The 20,654-nt window shown below is 40.4% G+C and overlaps 2 protein-coding genes across 2 annotated transcripts in view; one reads left to right on the top strand and one right to left on the bottom strand.

Moving 5' to 3' along the window:
• CDYL (chromodomain Y like) overlaps positions 1-18,524 on the bottom strand; it is a 184,397-nt gene extending 165,873 nt beyond the window's left edge. Inside the window, exon 1 of the mRNA XM_034762254.1 lies at positions 18,232-18,524. Within this exon, the coding sequence (XP_034618145.1) occupies positions 18,232-18,255 (24 nt within the window). The 5' untranslated portion in view covers positions 18,256-18,524. The remainder of the gene's footprint in view (positions 1-18,231) is intronic.
• Positions 18,525-19,377: 853 nt separating this feature from the next.
• LOC117871794 (uncharacterized histidine-rich protein DDB_G0274557-like) lies at positions 19,378-20,259 on the top strand. The gene has a single exon (XM_034759555.1). It carries the CDS (start codon positions 19,378-19,380, stop codon positions 20,257-20,259), a length of 882 nt encoding a protein of 293 aa, XP_034615446.1.
• Positions 20,260-20,654: the final 395 nt, after the last annotated feature.

Genomic DNA, 20,654 nt, shown 5'->3' with positions numbered 1-20,654 from the left:
CGCTCAGGGGTACGGACTCCCGGTGTAAAAAGCACTATGTTGGGCTTCTCCTGTCACCAAAACTGCCGACTCTTGAGGAGAAGAGTAACAGAACACCACTGGCCATCACATACAGCCCCCAGCTAAAACCTCTCCAGCGCATTATCCACAATCTACAACCTATCCTGGAAAATGATCCCTCACTCTCACACACCTTGGGAAGCAGGCCAGTTCTCGCTCACAGACAACCCCCCAACCTGAAGCAAATACTCACCAGCAACTACACACTACACCACAGAAACACCAACCCAGGAACCAATCCCTGTAGCAAACCTCGTTGCCTACTCTGTCCCCATATATACTCTGGCGACACCATCAGAGGACCCAACCACATCAGCCACACCATCAAGGGTTCATTCACCTGCACATCTACCAATGTTATATATGCCATCATGTGCCAGCAATGCCCCTCTGCCATGTACATTGGCCAAACCGGACAGTCCCTCCGCAAAAGAATAAATGGACACAAATCGGACATCAGGAATGGTAACACACATAAGCCAGTAAGTGAACACTTCAATCTCCCTGGTCATTCTATTACAGATTTAAAAGTCACTATCATTGAACAAAAAAAACTTCAGAAACAGACTTCAAAGAGAAACAGCAGATCTAAAATTCATTTGCAAATTTAACACCATTAATCTGGGCTTGATTAGGGACTGCGAGTGGCTGGCTCATTACAGAAGCAACTTTTCCTCTCCTGGAACTGAAACCTCATCTATTGGGAGTGGACTACATCCACCCTGATTGAATTGGCCCTGTCAACACTGGTTCTCTACTTGCGAAGTAACTCCCTGCTCTCCATGTGTCAGTATATAATGCCTGCATCTATAACTTTCACTCTATGCATCTGAAGAAGTGAGGTTTTTACCCACGAAAGCTTATGCCCAAATAACTCTGTTAGGCTTTAAGGTGCCACCAGACTCCTTGTTGTTTTTGTAGATACAGACTAACACGGCTACCCCCTGATACTTGAGGAGGTGGAGTATTTACACCGATGGGAGAAGCTCTCCCAGTGGCATAGATAGCATCTTCACTAAGCACTGCAGCTGCGCTGCTGAAGCACTCTACGTGTAGACAAGCCCTAAGAAGACGTTAACCTTCTATGTTTCCAGACACTAAGTTTCCCCAACTACTTTAGTATGTGCTTTTAAAGGCAGGGGAATGGTGCAGAGGGCTGAGCACACCTTATTATTTAGTGATTGTAATTACCTTAATTAAATAATTGTACACTAGAAAATTATCCATATTGATAGATACAGATGTTCGGGAAAAAAAGAAGTGCAGAACACCATCTGGGCCTTACCAAGGAAGGAAAGGTGCACTAAACCCACAGCACAAGAAAGGGAGACAAATTTCAACCTCATTAAGAGGCAATTAAACAAATCATCTTGTCTCACTTTCTTCCAATGGGCTGAGTTATATACACATGCATGCATACACAGGAAGAAGCATTCATTTTATAGTGCACTGTAAGAAACAATTCCAAATAAATCGTATTAAGATTAGATTATAGCAACAGTACACAATCAGACCTCAATAAGCACCAATCACAACAGTACACAATCACCACCACTTAAAATGTCATTTTGTAGTCACATTGCACCTTGCAATAATATCAAAGAATCATCTAAATCCATAATGCTGCCTACTAATATATGCAATTTTAAATGCTAGGATGAACAGTTTCCTTTTAATACCATACATAGCCTTTGAGGTTGTGTCAAAACATGGCAAACATACCTCTTGAAAATAGAGCCTCATCTGTCTAAAGTTTGTTAATTTTTTTAAACTTGTAACAATTACACCGCTACCTCGATATAACGCGACCCGATATAACACGAATTTGGATATAACGTGGTAAAGCAGTGCTCCGGGGGGGGGAGAGGGGCGGGGCTGTGCACTCCGGTGGATCAAAGCAAGTTAAATATAATGCGGTTTGACCTATAACGCGGTAAGATTTTTTGGCTCCCAAGGACAGCGTTATATCGAGGTAGAGGTGTATGTTAACAAGCACCCTAGTAATTTGAATAACGTTAACATGGAAGATAATATAAAGAATTTTACAAAACATTAAATTGAAAGAAAACGGTACTAAAGAGAAGTGAGAAGAGCTATACCAGTGTCCAAAATCCATCTGTCCAAAACTCAAATATAAAACTTTATTAGCTTTCCAAGCCAAAGGGCGAGTCACTTAAACTAAAAAATTAAACCCAGAAGTTCAAAATATTAGAATAAAGCTTATATACATTTTAGATGTCTAAGGTAGTGAATATAAGAAGAAAATAAGATGTTCAAATGCTACATATAGCAGAACATCTTAGCAAAAAGGAGGACTCTATTTAAATTCTATTTTTCAGTAAGCTACTATCTGAAACTGGGAGGAAAATATTTGAAACCTATGTATAATTCCAAACTACAAATTCCTTCTGGAGGCATGGACCCCTGCACATCCACGAAAACAGGGGTTAAACTTAAAACAGAAAGGTACAGTTACTACTAGAACTAACCTCTGACCCCAAAAGAAGCTTTGCTCACTCCACATGTAGAGCCAAATCTTGCCTTTAGTTACACCCATGTAAACTCATTGACTTGAATAAAGTTTCTCGAGTGTAACAGAACAGAATATGGCCTATGCCCAGCAATAAGACACAAAAACGATGTCTATTCCAATTAAAAATGAGTAAGTAGCACAACACACTATGCTTTCTGTGGGATTCTACACAGAAAATGCAACCAAAACAGATTCTGACAATCCTGTGAAGAAAAGCTCTGTGCAGCTCGAAAGCATGTCTCTTTCACTAACAGAAGTTGGCCTAATAAAAGGTATTACCTCACCCACTTTGTCTTCCTAAAATCCTTTGGCAGACACGTCTACAACTAAAATATTAAGACCTACTTTGAACTTTTTACACTGCTTATAAAGTAAATAAGGCTAGATGCAAAAACTGAGGTGGTTAAAATTAGCTATACAACTTAAATACTGCCGCTCACATTGCTACACAGGAAGAATTCCTCTCCTGGTCAAAATATTTGCCTTTTCAATTAGCTGAACTATCAGGTCACCTGCTAACAATGTGGATTCTTTCCTGTCTGGAAGAAATGTATTGTCATCTCCCTTAACAAATAGCACCATATTGTTCCCAGCTGGTTACTAATTTATGCAATTGTTATGAGAAAATGTTTTCTAAATGATGTGCAGAAGATGTACACTTTGGTTGGGGTATTTCATTTTCTTTCATTTGAATACACACACACTATAAAAATGCACACCCAAGTTTTTCCTTTCTCTATCTTATGTGATTGCTGTGTATATAGAATGCTATATTCAAATATATTTTACACATATTCACCCCCTGACTAAACCTGGATGTGTTAGATGCTGAAAGCACCTTGGCCAGTGTTGGTAGACAGCCTGTATTTTTCATAGGCTCATAAATTTTAATGCCAGAAGGGACTATTATGATCAGCCAATCTGTCCTTCTGCATAACAAAGGATACAGATTTTCACCCAGTAATCCCTGCATCAAACCCACAGCCAATATTTAAATCAAAATTTCAAGCAATAGAGAATCTAGAGAACCACTCCCCAGGTATACTGTTCCAATGGCCAATTACTCTTCTTGTTAAACATTTTCACCATATTTCTAGTCTGAATTTGTCTATGTTCCGCTTCCAGCCACTGGACTATGTAATGCCTTTGTCTGCTGTATTAAAGGGCTCTCTGGTATCAGAAATCATGTCTCCACATATAGGCCATGATCTAGTCACCTCTTAACTTTCTCTTTGTTAAGCTAAATAGAGGAAGCTTCTTCTTCAGTCTCTCAGTGTAAGGCAGATTTTTCAGATTATTCTTCTAGTTCTTTTCTGAATCCTTTCCAATTTGTCGACATCCCTTTTAGATTGTGTCACCAGGACTGGACATAACAGTCTAACAATGGTCAGACTAACGCTGTAGACTGAGTAATAACATCATCTCCCCATTTCTAATTTAAAAAATCCCTGCTTATGCATCGAAGGATTGCACATGCGCTCTTACCCACCAAATCACATGGCAACCTCACATTCAGTTGGGTTTCCATCATGACCCCTCAATTCTTTTTTGAGTTAGGGATTTCCAAATACAATCCCTCATTTTATAAGTGTGCCCTACAATCTTGGTTCCTGGACACATGACCTTCCCTTTAGCTGTATTAAAACACACATTATTTGAATGAGCCCAGATTGCTTTTTTCCAGTTCTCTGGAACTTTCCCGAATATTTCAAATTTGTTAAATATCAACAATCAGAGCTTCATACTGCTCCTCAGCCAATTTTTAAAACTTTTGAATGCAAGCTATCTGGTCCCGTAGATTTTAAAGTGTTAATCCTTAGCAATTGCCGTTTACCATCCTCCCTAGTTACTGTTGGAATATAAATTATTTCCTTACCACTGTAAACTGAATACATCTAGCTTCTTTCTTAATGCAAAACAAAAATATTTATTGACTACTACTGCTTTTTCTGCATCACTGACAATTTTATCATCCCTTTCTAGCAACAGACCTACACCATTACTAGGATTTCTTTTATTCTTGATATAGTTTTTAAAAAGCCCGCATATTGTCCTTTACCCTATTGGCCATGGATTTTTCAATAATTCCTTTCACTTCCCTTATCAACTGTCTGCAATTCATGACTGCTCATTTATAGCCATTGTTGTCACCTACATGGTTTGTATTTGTTATAGATTATTTTATTTTTCATTGCTGTTTTCACTTTCCTTCTTACTCAGGGTGAAGACTTCTGTTCTGATAGCAGAATCGTGGTTTTGGGACCTCTTATAAAGATTTTTTTTTAATTCTCCCAATCATCCACATTTAAAATTTAAATAAAATCAATTTTGTCCATTGTTGTATTGTCAGCTTCTGGAAGTTGACCCTTTTTAAAAAAATGCCAGGTGTGTGTGTGTGTATTTTATATATATATATATATTAAAAATTAGTCAGGACTAGTTTCTCTTTGGACATAACAAATGTAAGTAGGTCATGATCACTTTTATCTAGGCAATCACTAATTTTTCATTCAGTGATTTCTCATTAGATTTCATCTTTGTCAAAATGAGATCTAATATAGAATTACCTCAAGTAGGATGTAATACTTTTTGTGATAGAAAATCATCAAAATTTTAGAAACTCCACAGAAGTTTTACTACTGTCCGTATAAGACCTCCAGTTTGAAATACATGATAGAAAGTGCAGTTTTTTTCTACACATAACTAGTTGTTTAAAATATGGTTCATCCTGTTTGCTAGTTTGATTTGGTAGTCTATAATGGATTCCAAACAGGACCCCATCGTGTGATTTGTCAGAACACTGATCTATAACATGCCAGCTCCTGCATTTCTGAACTGTCAATTATTCTAAAGCACGTAATGGTAGTTTTGATATAGAACACCACCTGCTCTGTTTCTGTCTTCAGGATCCTTCTTAAATAGGGTGTGTAGTCAGAGATTTTAACATCCCAATCATGTGAGTCCTCCCACCATGTTTCAGTAATATCTATTGTGTCAAAATTATTTTTTTAATAAATGAGCACTTGAAATTCTTTGTATTCATTACTCAGGCTTCTATCATTGGTACACTGGCAATTAAGGAATTTCTTTTCTCTACATCCCTTGAAACCTTGATTCTTTCCATTCATGAAACCTTGAGCCTGAATTATATTTTTGCCTGGTGTGAGACAGCAGTGACCATTTCAAGACCACAGATCCAGAAATTAGTTCTACACAACACTGGAAAGTTGTATATTGCTGGAAAGCTGGATTTAACATATTTTTTATTCTGGGGCTCCATGAAAAACCAGAACTTCAAATCACATTCTGAATACAATAATCCGAAGCTCAAACTACCAAAATGATGCTGGAAATGAATCGGAGGGGAAAACATAAGATGGTAATTAGAGCTACTTGTTTTTAGAACGTGGATCTACCCTGAAAAGTGAGTAAAAAAAAAAAAAAGCGCATCATGGGATTCCACGTTCAGTATTTATCAATGATTTCTATACCTAAGCATGCCTAGCATTTAAGTAAAAAGGTGTTTTGAAAAACCGTCACCATGGCCAATTCAGTTTCGGCTTGGAAAACCAAGCTGGGTACTTTCCATCTTGCATATCACCACCTGTAACAGAGACTCTATCGGGCAAACTGCACCATTGGTTACACCTGTGCAATTCAACAGTTTTCACCTTGGGTTTGCAGAGGTTTCTGAGTTCATAACTGGAATATAGTAGGATTTCACAGATCTGCAAAATTTATATTTCTGGTAATGTTCTCCAAGAGGGGGAAAATCCAGAACTTTTAATAAACTACATGATTACCATGCTTTAAACTTTATTTTCTAAAATGTTTATGGTGAATTAATATTAATTATGTGTATCTCAATAGTTTCACACAAAATTCAGGGAAATGTTAACATTTATACATCTTAGCTCTGAAAGAGTCAGAGACACATGAGTCCTGAAAGTTGCTGAAAATTTCCCACTGTCACATGAAAGAGTGAAGTTATAGTGAAAGAAAAAAATCAGACTTAAGGGGAAAAATACAAGTCCACTTCACTGGGATGTGTAGTTCCTCTTGAACGTGCACTGCTACTTGTGATATCAACATGGGACTCAATGTCCTCTCAGATTTTGTTGGGAGTTAGAACTAGTTGAGGGACAAATACTAACTTTCCTTAAAGTTTTCTTAAAGTTTCCCAAAACTATTGAAGTTTAACCAACATTCAACTACAAAGAAAGATTTAAAAATATCAGTTAAAATTTTTTATCTCTTCCCAAGGCAAGGAAACATTTTGGTGGGATTAGGATGAATGCATTCATGATCCATTAATTTTTCAGTAAGTTTCAGCACCACCAGCACTAATCAATTGCATTCATCCACTAATATCACCCACAGTCTCCAGGACCATGCCAGCAGTGGATAGAAGGGTGGATCATCCTGCACCAGATGAGTGAAATAGAAGGCATGGGCATTTGCCTTCATGGCAAATTCCTCCCCCTCTGCCACTGAGAAATTAGGTGAGAGAGAAAGGTAGGGAGGAGGAATTTCTGTTGTGGCTTGTGCTTGGGATACAGTTTCCTTGCATGTGACCCAGTCAATCTGCCTCTGTACACGTGCCATATTATTATTATAAATGTGACTGGTAGCACTGCCTATAAGGTTGCCCAACACTTCCCATTATTACACCGTTTTCAGTTGCTGATAACTTTAACTATTGGACTGAGACATTCCAGGCAAGGCATCTACATCAGACTGATTTGAGGGGGGGAATTTCAGACAAAACAGCTCAGCTACTTCCAAGAATGAGTCTGAGGAAAAATATATTGTTTTGTTCTGGTGAGGTTTTCTTTGAAAAGCTCTAGTAACCCCAAGCATTGGAACAAGAACTTGAAATTTGGCAGTGGGATAGCCTGTGGAGCAAGGATGTACCTTTTGCCATCCCCATGAAATTCCACCCAAATTTGGCCAACTTATAATTTTCTGAAAAACTGCAATTTGCACTTACTCCATAGAGACTTGATAGAGCTTTGTAGCCCTCATTTCCCACAGATTCCATCCCCACCAAGCATGCTCCAACCAATGGCTGTAGGAGGCCTAGCAGGACTTTCCCTATAATTACATTTCCTGATTACACCAGGGCAAGTCCAAGCCCAAGAAATGAGAACAGGGAGCCTGTCTCTCTTGTGCTCTCAATGACCTCCTCCTGTTGATGACCAGGTAGCATGGAGGAGGTAGCTGCCTGAATCAACTGCAGAGAAGACAAGAGTCAGACCCAAATGAGGGGTGGGGGGGAGGAAGGGGGAGAATTGGATGGACAAGGAAACTGGGACAAGAAGCCGGGAAGGGGTGGATTCATTATGTGCAAATTGGCAAGATTTTACTCTACTATACTTGATAAACAGGTTTTAGGTGTATGGTTTTGAACACATGAAATAGTAGGTCTTAATATCACTATTTTTCTGCAGTCATGGACATAAACTGCCAAAGCAAACAACTTCTTGATGCACCAACTTCCATATTTCAACAATCTTTCTGTCAACAGCCTTAGAACACCACGTCCCAAAGAAAAGTCCTTCAACACTTGAATTTATATCTTATTTCTTAAAATCAAATATTTTGTTAAGAAATTGAAGCCAAATAAGAGCATACCTTGAGAGATACAATGAGCGCAACATGACAGACAACAAAATAAAAACAAAATCCTGCAATATGAAGTAAAAGGCTATCTTTCTCACATAAGTTTTGCCAAGAGACATTTCTCTTACATGAGTAAAATACATTTTTATACTGATCCTTCAGAACAAAAAGATAATTATTTGCAATTTGTACCTTGGAATGCAATTCCCTTGTTCATATTGATCATCTGTAGCTTGGATAAAAATACAGCCTTTCAACATATTTATTCTGAAGCCATGCCTCCAGAAAACCAGAAGACGTTACAAAATTTTTAGAAGCCCACAGCTAGCGTCTTATCCAAGTATTTCCCATACTACACAAAAAAAGCATACAATGAACCGTGAGGATGAAAATTTCACTGCATCTAGTTTGTTTTGTTTTTAAAACATGTTTCCAATCAGAAATCAAATTCTTTCCTGATCAGTGATCCAAGACAAGCACTTGAAAAAACACACTGGCCCTGAAAACATTTGTACTGGTCTGCCAATGTGTTCCAAGTCCTGGCTTCTGTATGGCAAAAAAAAATGACATGACTTTTTTCTTTTTAAAACCCAAACTGTAACAAACAAAGTTAATTTTTCATTTATCATTGTAGGTAAGGAAGACTAATTTACTGAAATATAAATAATAAAATTGATGTTTATGGTTATCTACTATAGTGGTTGGCAGTTTCAAATACCCAGTAATAGATTCTGGAATTCATTACTACAATTTGTTTTACTGTAACCCCATGACCTTTTTCTTTCATTTTCTGATAGACATTTGTATGTGCTACACCAAAAGTCTGGTCATACAAGACAGCTAGATCTTATTTTGCTATACGGATCACATATACTAATCTTGTCTCAATTGCAAATTTTACAAGTCTTCACTGGGATTGTGAAGCTCTGCCCCTGACTAGGTCACTGGCTGGGAATGAACCGAGAACATCTGCATCTAAAAGTGTGAACCTCTACTGCTTCAGCTAAAGGAGCAAGGATGAAATCTTGGTTCCATTGAAGACAATGACAAAAATCCCAATGACTTCATTAGATCCAGAATTTTATCCCAGATCTATTAGCTCAGAAGCAGTAACAGACACACAAACCTATATGTGGTCTAGTCTAGAGGTGGACAAGTGTTATTAGCATTGAATACAATTGTGCAGGATCAGCTTCTGCAGTTGCATGTAGTTAACAACTTTAACAAGCAGCAGGCCAGAATAAAATCCAGCTCACTCTCTTGCAGCTGTTTTGACTCTGTAGGGCTAACTGGAGGAAAAGTTATTCCTGCCACTAAAGCAAGCAGCTATTACTTCAATAGACAACATATCTGTTATGAAGGTTTTATCATATTAACTTATGTAACTACTTTTCATAGGAGAACAACACTTTTAAAAACAAACAAAACACACATCTAAAGCCACAGAACCTTGTTTCACTACAGTCAGCACATTACAACTCCAGAGTCTTTGTTTTAAAACGTTTTTATAATTTAGGCTTAATGTAATCTGAAATGCATACCTATATAATATTTTTATGGACAAATTCTTGCTGAGATCCATCAAATATCTTATAAAAGGTGTTTTAACTGGACTTTAAATCATGACACTCTCTACAAAAGCCAAATCTGAAATATGCCATTAAATAAGTGATTTACACAAGCTAGTCTTATTCCAGAAAACAATCGCTTGTACAACTGTTGATTACTAAAATAGTAAAAAGAATTTACCTTGTCTGCAAAAAACAAAACAAAACAAAACACACAATTCTGGATACCAGAAGCATAAAAGAAGTCATGTGGTTAAAAAAATTAGCATTTTCCCCACACAATATTTCAGAATAGTCCGGAGAAAAACTTAAATGGTCTCAATGTGTGTCTCAAAAGCAGGGAAATCTGCAAGTTAAGATGTTTCTTATTTTGAGTTTTGTTTGTTTGTTTTTTTAAAAGGGACTGCATAGTTGTGTACTACGTAAATGTGGCTGGGCCACTTAAATTCAAAGCAACATGGCCTTGAGGCAAGGAGAATCCTGACAGTCATTAACTCATTTTATCATTATATTTTATACAACGGGTTTTAAAATGTACAAAGTGTCACTGAAACATCACAAACAAATTGATAGTTACAGTAATTACTTTGTTTCATTATTCAAGAGAAGTAGACACTTAAAAAAGGTATTGAGTGAATATGCAAGTGATTTTCTTTCACATTTTATACTAACAAAATGGCTATAAAAATCATTAAAAACAGAACCCTACCTTAGGTTAAGAGAATAGTTTTCATTAATATCTATATGTATTAATCCATCTTTACAAACATCTAATGCAAAAGAGCTACAGTAGATCACCTCTAAAGAGGCACATGCAAGTGTATTGAGAATGTTTACCAAAACAGTAAATACTGTTGTCTTCATAGTATATTGGACCAACCTGCATTGGAAAGTCTTATGCTAGTTTTGTTTTTCTATTAATACCGAAAACAGATCAAAGAACACCAAATTGTTCTGTAAATATTAAGGTAAGTCCATCAAGAAAAAAATGTACACATAAAATTAAGTGTTATGGCTACTGAAACTACATTTAATCATGAAAGATACATAAATGACTAACAATATTCTAGGACAAGATAAAGTGTGTACAAAATTTAAGACTATATACCAAAGGGAAACACTGGTCCATCTTTAGTATTAATTAGCAAACAAAAAAAAATGTTTAGTGACATTTTACACAGTAAAGGCAACACACAAGCTATTCGACAAGATTTACATGCAACAGCAAGTGCCAAGTGAACGGGGGTGGAGGGAGTGATAACAGAACCAACCTATAAAAAAGGAGATACGAGTGAGCACAAGAACCACAGAGGAATCATCTTATTGAGCATTCCAGGAAAAAGCATTCATTCCCCTCTGCAACGCCCTGGTGAAGAGGTATGTGGAAGCAGGGCTTACAGAGGAACAGGTAGGATTCAGACCAGAATGAAGTATAACAGATCAGCTATTTTTGATAAGACAGATATTGGAGAAATATATAGAACACAACCAAACCTGTTACAACAATTCTATAAGACTTCAAACAGGCTTTTGGTAGCATTTTGTAGAAAGGGTAATGGCAAATCTTAAGAATGTATGGCATCCCTGAGCTGAAATTGATCAAGTCAATAGAAAACATCTACAGCAAGACCAGGAGTGTGGCAAGAGTAAACAAGAAGCTGAAGGATTGGTTTAGAATGACAGTAAGGAGTGAGACAAGGATGCATATTATCACCAGATTTATTCAACTTGGTATTGGAAGCACTACTGTCTGTAGCACTGAGAGATGAAACGAGACGAGTTAGGCTAGGAGGGAGGACAGTGAATAACCTTAGATTCACAGATGATATTGACCTCATAGCATTGACCAAGGAGGATTTACAGAGAATAACCTTGTTCGGACTCATCGTCGCTGTGGAATTGATGGACAGGAAGCAAAGAAAGAGAAAGAAGAGAAAAAGTGACAGTTAAGGTTGTGGCAAGACATCTCATTCACCCAAAATCTTAAAAGCACAGAAAATAAGACGTTAAGGGGAAAGGTCTGTGCATTCCTTTCCACCCTCATATTATTGGCAGTGTGGTAGGCAACATACCAACACTCCATAAGGTTTTCACTTCCATCTTGACAAGATACTCAAAAGCAATACATAACCCCCCCATCCCATCAATTTGCATTCTAACATAAAACCTTAAGAGTGACCTTATATGCTTTTATATCAACAGATCAGCACATCTGACTGCCACACATTCAGAAAGTTATTTTGTCTTAACACCGTTGAGGTAAATCTTAAGGTTTTGTTTGAGTGCAAATTTGCTGAGGTTTGGGTATGTTGTGCTTTTGGATATCTATTTACGATGGAAGTGAAAGTCTTACGGAGCCTTGGAGTGTATCATCAACAGTGCTGCAGGCAACTGGGGGTGGGGGGGTTGGGCGTGGAAAGAAACACACAAGTCTTTCCCCTTCACCTTAAAAGCATGGGAAAAAGTTTAGTGAAGATGGGGTATGTCCAGCTGCAACCTTAACTATCACTAAACATAGGTTTTTTTTCCCCACCCCTAATTTCCTAGGGGTTGTTTGGTTTTAGGTACACCTTTGGTGTATCTCAATCGATAGCTCCCAAGAGTCAGGGAGAAGCAGAGCTGCATCTGTCTCGTAATCAGAGAAAGAAACTGAGCTGCTGAAACTGCTCCTGACTAACCCTCCTGAAGACCATGACAGGATGTGATGTGCTTTAGTAAATAGTGTGTCTCTAATATGTTATTCTCATTGAAAAGTTAATGCAAGTAAGTATAGCCACAGCAACTCTCCATGATAAAATAACCTATCAGCTGGAATGAACTTCTGTGAAGAGTCTATGTAATCTGCAAGCATCATGGCCACCATCTTGACCAACACTGAACCAGTGACCTCTAGAACAAAAAACATGGAGCCCTTACAACTTGAGCTAAAGAGCATGAACAGTCACAGGCTCACATGCCCTGTGGACTGGGCACAAAGAGAGGCACATAATACAAATTAGGGGGTAACTAAAGGAAAATGTGTGACAAAATAATAAAATGTGAAATGTGTACTTTGGCTATACATATCATGTACAGATTAACATTGTTTTCAAGTACAAAAACTGTTTTAACATGGTTTTTCCATTTTGTGATTCATATGTAACTATACCATCCTCCCACAGAGCAACAGCAGGATTTGAATCCCTTGACCTTCAGAATCCTAGCTTAGGCCCTTACTATTTGAGCCACAGAAGTAACTGCTAGTGCCTTTCTGGGCTAGCTACTTGAGAGCATGGCACACTTCCACAGTGGGTTGCAAAACAATTTAGTAGTCAGCAGTAGAATATTGGGGAACAGAAATCCTAGATTCCATGCTTTGTTCTGGGAGAGGAGGAGTGTGAATTATAATGGTTAGAGATTGGATAACCCAAACTGGTTTAGCCACTGTGTGGTGCAGTAGATAAGATGCAGGTTTGTCATGTTAGAGATGTTACTGTATACACAGAACCCACATTGTGTAAGTTATTTGTTACCTTACTTTAAACAAATGGGAGGGAGGAGTGGCTCTTCCATAACTATTTTTTAGGTTGGCTGTCTTCAATAAGGGTAGTTAATTACATGAGCACTTAGAGGTGAAATTTGAACACCTTGTGTCTTCTTTGCAAGCTTGGGAGTTGTTCCGCTAGGCTACAGTGGTATCTGATTAGTTGGAGGATGGGAAAACAAGTCTCTGCCCCCCTTGGAAGTGAGAAATGGCAATTCCATCACAGCACATTTGTTGTCAAATAACATTTGACTGGTCTGTCGTGGTGCACCATTTTGCCAGTATGGCTAGAAGGTTGTAAACCATTTTACAGACAAACAATACCTAACTGATATTCTAGGAATCAGCAGATGTGGAGCAACAATGTGACGAAAGGACAGGTGCCAGAATACTTTATACTGCTTGCTAGAGGGGTGCAGAGAAAAAAGTGAGAGACACTCCATTGAAGAAAAAAAAAAAATCACCCAAATGGGGGATTGTAACTCATTCTCACTATCAATTCATTTTTCATCAAACCACCAAGAAAAATGTCAGTAGTACTCAAAGTTTATATTGTGTGTTTTGGTTTTTGCCATTTTCATGAGATTTTTTAATAATATAAGAGGTTTAAATTTCCTGATAAAACAGATAGACTTGGACTATGGTCCAGACACCAATGCACCACAATATATGGAAAGCCCCATGTGTTGAAGTAGGTATTTCCCATGGAGGAGAAAAAAATTTGAAAACACTATTTTGGAAATAAGCATATGAGCAGTAGTCCTCTGTAGTCCAAGTATATTTTATGCTTAGGACCAAAATTGTATGCAGTGTGTGATTTTTCAGAGATTTTAAGGCTAGAACGATAAGAAATCATATAGTCTGACCCCTTATATAACACAGGCCATAGAATTTCATCCAGTTACTCATGTAATGAGCCCCAACTTGTGATTTCACTAAGCCTGTGCAGATTTTTACTTTTTTTTTTTTTTTTTTAAGATTACATATTGTCTTTTTAAGCGAAGTCTTACATATGTTCAAGAAATATATTAAGGATGAAAACATAATTTTAAAAGGCTCCTGAATATTGTTCTTTCCTTACTATAAGCATGAAAGTCAGTCTGAAAATGTGGACTGCACTGGCTGAAATATGTAAAGCTTTAATATTTTTAATGGAAAAAGACTTGATAGATGTTAAGACACATGACGATCAGGTTTACGAACAATGACAAAGTGAAATACAAAATGAAAAGCAGGAATGTTACACATTGGTTAAATTCGGGTGGATTTGGTTTCTGCTGCTTCCTGATAAAACCCAAAAGCACTGGCTTAACAAAAGCAAAATCAGACCTGGACCATGTTTACTCATTAAGAGAAATTCATCCGATGGGACAAATCAAAGAGCTGTAACATCAACAGAAATGTTTATAGGCAGAATGGAAACACTTTGTATCTAATCACACTACAGTCTCCAAAAGCCACAAAATAATTCACATCACTTCCACTGCACAAAGTCCACTGCACTAAAATTTAGAAACAGTGTTTTCCAAACCCATTGCAACAAGTGGGGGGGGGGACTGCCTACTAAATGCCAGACTTTTGTTGTTGTTATTAAGCTAGCTGTTAATATGCAATTGTACCCGAAACATTTAAATGGGATAACCTTCATGTTTCAAAAACAAATCTCTCACACCACCAACTATTTGGAATTATTTTAATCCCAATCACCACTACAGAGCTCTGCCAGAAGCGGTTAGGCAAACCACTATGAAGTACTTGCAACTTGCTTTGCAGTTGAGCTGTCTGGATAATTTGGGATCACTAGTTCCCCTGCTTACCCAACAAAAAATACTGATTATCATCTTGCAATAGGCAGGTGTCAGTAAAGCAATGAAAGTTGGTCAAGGTCTTTCATAAACATTGAAGAGATGAGAGTGAAATAAACCAAACTAGAGGAGAAACTAGCCCTAATCTTTGCTTAAACAGCTGCAAATATGCACAGGAGTTTCTAAAAGGTAAGTGCATTGGGAGGGTGGTGGGCAGGGGAGATGTCATAAAAAAGAGCAAGTCAAACCCTCCCATGTGGACAAATTTGGGAAAAAGTGAGAGGAACCTTTCCGTCACTTGTCTTGTCCACCAAGTGCCCCAGGTCCATCCCCAACTGTAATATCACTTGAAAAATTAGGTAAGGCTTTTAGAAGGAAAAACACTCACTTGTCGCGACCATGGATACAGTCAAGATCACATCTTTGGTTTATTGTCCAGAAGAGAAGAGAAAAAATAAAGCAAAAAAACCAAAACAAAACACAACTGATCTCTGAGGTCTCTCCTCAATGAATGCTTAAGATTTTCTTCTGATCATGCATTCTTTCTTGAGCAATTAGTTACCATTAAAAAGGCCCCTATAAAAGCTCATGAACTAACAATAGATAGGATCCACAGCTTATCCAAAGTAATTCTTCCAAAGTTTTGGGGTCTTTCAAGTTGTCTGTGTTTGAATTACAAATCTTGACCTATAACCATTCTTCCGGTCACCAGAGAAAATATTCTCAATAACAAGAGTAAATAAATAAATAAATAAATCCTCCAATACAGTATGGCCAATGCTTCTGAATTTTTAATCTTACTTGCAACAAAATTCTCAATTCAAGTTTCTATTTTAGAAGAACCGAGATCTTTTGACACCAGCATGTTTAACTGTCATTGTTAGACTGATGAACATTCTCAGATATTTGAGTATCATCTCTTGACCAAAACACAGGATTAGACTGGAAAAACAGGGCTGTAATCACACTTCATAGAGCATGATTTTGGACTTCCTATTACTGAATGCAAAGAATCATATAGCGCCTTAATTAAAAGATAACTCACAAAAAAAAGCAAAACACAAAAATTAGAAGCAGAGTTAGAAGTACTCATTGTAGTTTAATGAGTTCCATTCAACATCTCATCTCTTCTGATGGTTCAGCATCAGGCACTGGTGGCACAGCCATGCAAATTCCTCCTCCAGAAGAAACTTGGCAAGATTGAACAGCAATTTTGTTTTTAAATTACAAAAATCAGTGACAGTTTGTCCATTTATAAGTCATACAAGCTTTAAAATAAAAGTTTAGTTGCCTTATGGATACTCTGCACTTGTATAATTAAAGAATTAATTTTATTTTTAGATTAAGAATGACAAAAAGTAATCCATAATGATATGGTCCAACCACTTTTGGTGCTTTGAAAAAAGCAGGCTTTTGAGTAACAGGTGGAATAACTAGACTGCTCAGAGGACTGGCAATGAGATACAGAGTCTTTCACTTAAGACACCATTTCAAACACATTGTCTAGTGACCAAAATGTATTACTATCATAGTGGAGCTCAGTGGCCCACTTGGTATGAATTTGTAGACTGGATGCAATTCACTGGGGGAGGTTGGTTGATTTTGACACCTATTAAAACTGGTACTCTATATGACAGTCTCAGGCATCAGATATTGGTATCAGACAGGATACCAGATTAGAAATGCTTATGCTCCAAAGAGGACAAATACTGTAATGAGAATAGAGTCTAAGGGCCCAATTCCGCAAATCCTTTTACCAGCAGAACACCCACCAAAAATCAATGTAAGTTTTGCACATAGAGGATTTCCCAAATTGATCCCTAAATTTATCTTCTTACTTCTATAAATGACCCCTTCAAGTCTCAGTTGAGCCACATTAATAAGGTGGAAAAACTTGCAAAAGCTATTAACTATGATTTATCTGACTTGGGAATAGAGGCCTTTGGTTTTCTGGTCTACCAATTCAGCACCACTAAAGCTCACTTATAAATTTAAGTGGACACAAGATACTTTTCATTGGTTTCTGTGTGTCTATTCTTCCATCATTGCATATATGTAATTCTATTAACGGGCAATTTTTATATATACACCAGCAGGAGAAAAAAATGTCTTTCTGTGCAGTCTTCTACAACTGATCTCAATGACACAAAATTCCAACCTCTGGTTACAAATAGTCTTTTTTTTTTTTTTAAACCTGCCTTAAAACGTATTCTCCCAAGAGACAAAACCATTGTTGTCTCAGGTGAATACATATTTATCAAAGAAATCAGAATGGCTCCAGAATAATGACTGTTCTACACTCCCAAGGATGGCTTCTTGTAAAAATAAAAACAAGGAAGTTAAATCCAAGAGAAACCATACTGCTTTTCAATTAGTGTTAAGGATGTAACATCAAAAGACAGGAAATTTAAAGTTAAGGCTATCATCTCATCTCATCCTCTCCTCACCCCAAGCCCCCAACTCATGCCATGACTGCTCCCTTCAAGCACTTCTCAAGAACCCGGTGAATGATGGTGTGTCAGAGGCTTAACTTTGGCTCTCATGGCTTCTCTTACAACCTTTAACCTTCTTGTTAAAGCATGTTGGGATGAGCAGTTTAAATTTTAATATTTTGCATCACCTGAGCTTGCTGCATGGCCAAGGCACAGGGTGGTACTTCGATACACACATACACACCGAAGGAAACCCCCTCCTCCCCCAACACATGCCATAACTCGGCTTTGCACACATTTTTGCACACTACCAAGCGGCACACTTTTGTGTTGCACTCTAAACAGGGCGCTGCTGTCAGCGCGACTCCCCACCATCCAGCAACCCCCGCCCCCCCCGCCCCGTCCTCCCGCTGGAGTCAAAGTGTTGTTGGGGGAGCACAGGCCAATGGTAACACTCTACCGTCTCCTCCTTTCAGTCATATTTCCGTCCTCCTCCAGCAAAACTGGGGAGGAAGGCGGCGGGTGGGGGAACCCTGCACCCGCCGGGCCCTGCAGAGAAGGGGCAGCAGCAGGAGCAAGTGTGGTGACAAGCCTGCAGTGTTTCAAACAGCCCCGAAAGAAGGGCGGGGGGTCGGGCAGTGTGTGTACGGACGGGGTGGGGGGCAGGGCTGGTGCTCTGGGTCATTACCTCGTAGAGTTCCTCGGAAGCCATGCTGGGGAGTCTCACAAGGTGGAGTTGGGGGCTGGTTTGGAGATACTTTGTTTCAGTTGGTGTCTGTGTGGCCTCCCTCCTCCTCCTCCTTCTTCTTCCTCCTCCTCCTCCTGCGCGCTGCTGCCTCTCGCTCCCCGGTGCAACTGGCCGCCGCTCCCCGCACGAAATGCCAGCGCTGCTGCGGCGGCGGGGGCTGCGCGCAGAGCAGCTGCGCAACTCGCTCGCACACTCACCCGGTCACACTCACACACACACACACACACACACACTCACCCACACGGCGGCTCCCCGCACCCCCACCCCTCTGTCCCCGGCTCGCTCCCCAGGATCACTAATCGAGCGCAGAGAGAGCGCCACACGCAACCCGCTCCGGCTCGACTTCAGCCGCCTCTCGCACCATCCTCCTCCTCCTCCTCCTCCCCCTTTGATCTCCCATTGTCTGCGCGGCGGAGGGCACCGCGAGGCGGCGGCGGGCGAGAGGCGCGCGAGCTCCCTGGCAGAGCGGCCATAGGCTGGCTCCGCGCTTTGAGGCGCCTGCCTGGCTCCAGCCCTGGAAAAAATGTGTGTGCCCCACTGGCACCGTCCTGGGGAGGAAGGGACGGGCCGGGCAAAGGGGCCGCCACACTCAGCCAACCTGGGAGATGAGGCAAAGCCATGTGGGGAGTCCCAGAGTTCATAGGAGACGGGACCCCTGCTAAACCCTCTCGCCCTCCAATCCCCACCATGATCTCCATCCACCTACTCACCATTCTTCTCCTACCCATCCCCACCATGATCCACCTACTCATCCTCCTCCTTCTCCCCATCCCCACCATGATCCCCATCCAACTACTCATCCTCCTCCTCCTACCCTTCCCCACCATGATCCCCATCCACCTACTCATCATGCTCCTGCTCCTGCTATCCATCCCCACCACAATCCCCATCCACCTACTCCTCCTCCTCCTCCTCCTACCCATCCCCACCATAATCCCCATCCCCCTACTCATCATCCTCCTGTTCTTTCTACTCATCCCCACAATGATCCCCATCCATCTACTCATCAATCTCCTCATCCCCATCCCAACCATGATCCCTATCCAACTACCCATCCTCCTCCTGTTCCTCCTACACATCGCCAGCATGATCCCCATCCACCTACTCATCCTACCCATCGTCCCTTCCCATCCCAACCATGATCGCCATCCATCTATTCATCATCCTCCTGCTCCTCCTTCCCATCCCCACCATGATCCCCATCCACCTACGCAGCATGCTCCTCCTGCTCCTCCTACCCATCCCCACCCTCATACGCATCCACCTACTCATCCTCCTCCTGCTACTCCTACCTATACCCACGATAATCCCAATCCACCTATTCATCCTCCTTCTGCTCCTCCTACCCATCCCCACCATGATCCCCATCCACCAACTCTTCATGCTTCTGTTGTTCCTACCCATTCCCACCATGATACCCATCCATCTATTCATCCTCCTCCTGCTCCTCCTATCCATCCCCACCGTGATCCGCAACCACGTACTCATCATACTCGTGCTCCTCCTACCCATCCCCACCATGATCCCCATTCACCCACTCCTCATCATTCTGCTCCTACTATCCATCCCCACCATAATCCTCATCCACCTACTCATCCTCCTCCTCCCCATCTCCACAGTGATCCCTATCCACTTACTCATCCCCACCATGATCAGCATCCACCTACTCATCCTCCTACTACTACTCATCCCCACCGTAATCCCCATCCACCTACTCAGCATGTTCCTCCTGCTCCTTCTACCCATTCCCACCATGATCTCCATCCACATACTCATCCTCATCTTCCTCCCCATCCCCACCATAATCCCCATTCACCTACTCATCATTTGCCTGCTCCTTCTACTCATTCCCACCATGATCCTCATCCACCTATTCATCCTCCTCCTACTCCTCCCCACCGTAATCCCCATCCACCTACTCCCCATCCACCATGCTCCTCCTGCTCCTCCTCCCCATCCCAACCATAATCCCCATTCACCTACTCATCATTTGCCTGCTCCTTCTACTCATTCCCACCATAATCCTCATCCACCTACTCCTCCTCCTACTACTACCCATCCCCACACTGATCTCCATCCACATAGTCATTATACTCCTGCTCCTCCTACCCATCCTGACCATGATCCCCATCCACCTACTCATCCTCCTGCTCCTCCTACCCATCCTGACCATGATCCCCATNGCGCGGCTCGGGTCCTGGGGGCAGGGCTTGCAGCAAGCCCCGCCCCCATGAATCGGGCCCCGCTCTTGCTAAAGCCGGCCCTGATGGACGCATGTCCTCTGGAATGGTGGTTGAAGCATGAAGGGACAGATGAATCTTTAGCGCATCTGGCACGTAAATATCTTGCGACGCTGGCTACAA

The sequence above is a fragment of the Trachemys scripta genome, chromosome 2, assembly GCF_013100865.1.
Source record: "Trachemys scripta elegans isolate TJP31775 chromosome 2, CAS_Tse_1.0, whole genome shotgun sequence".
NCBI classification, from domain to species: domain Eukaryota; kingdom Metazoa; phylum Chordata; order Testudines; family Emydidae; genus Trachemys; species Trachemys scripta.
Note: the sequence above shows the minus strand (reverse complement) of the source record. Positions and strands in the feature narration are given on the sequence as shown.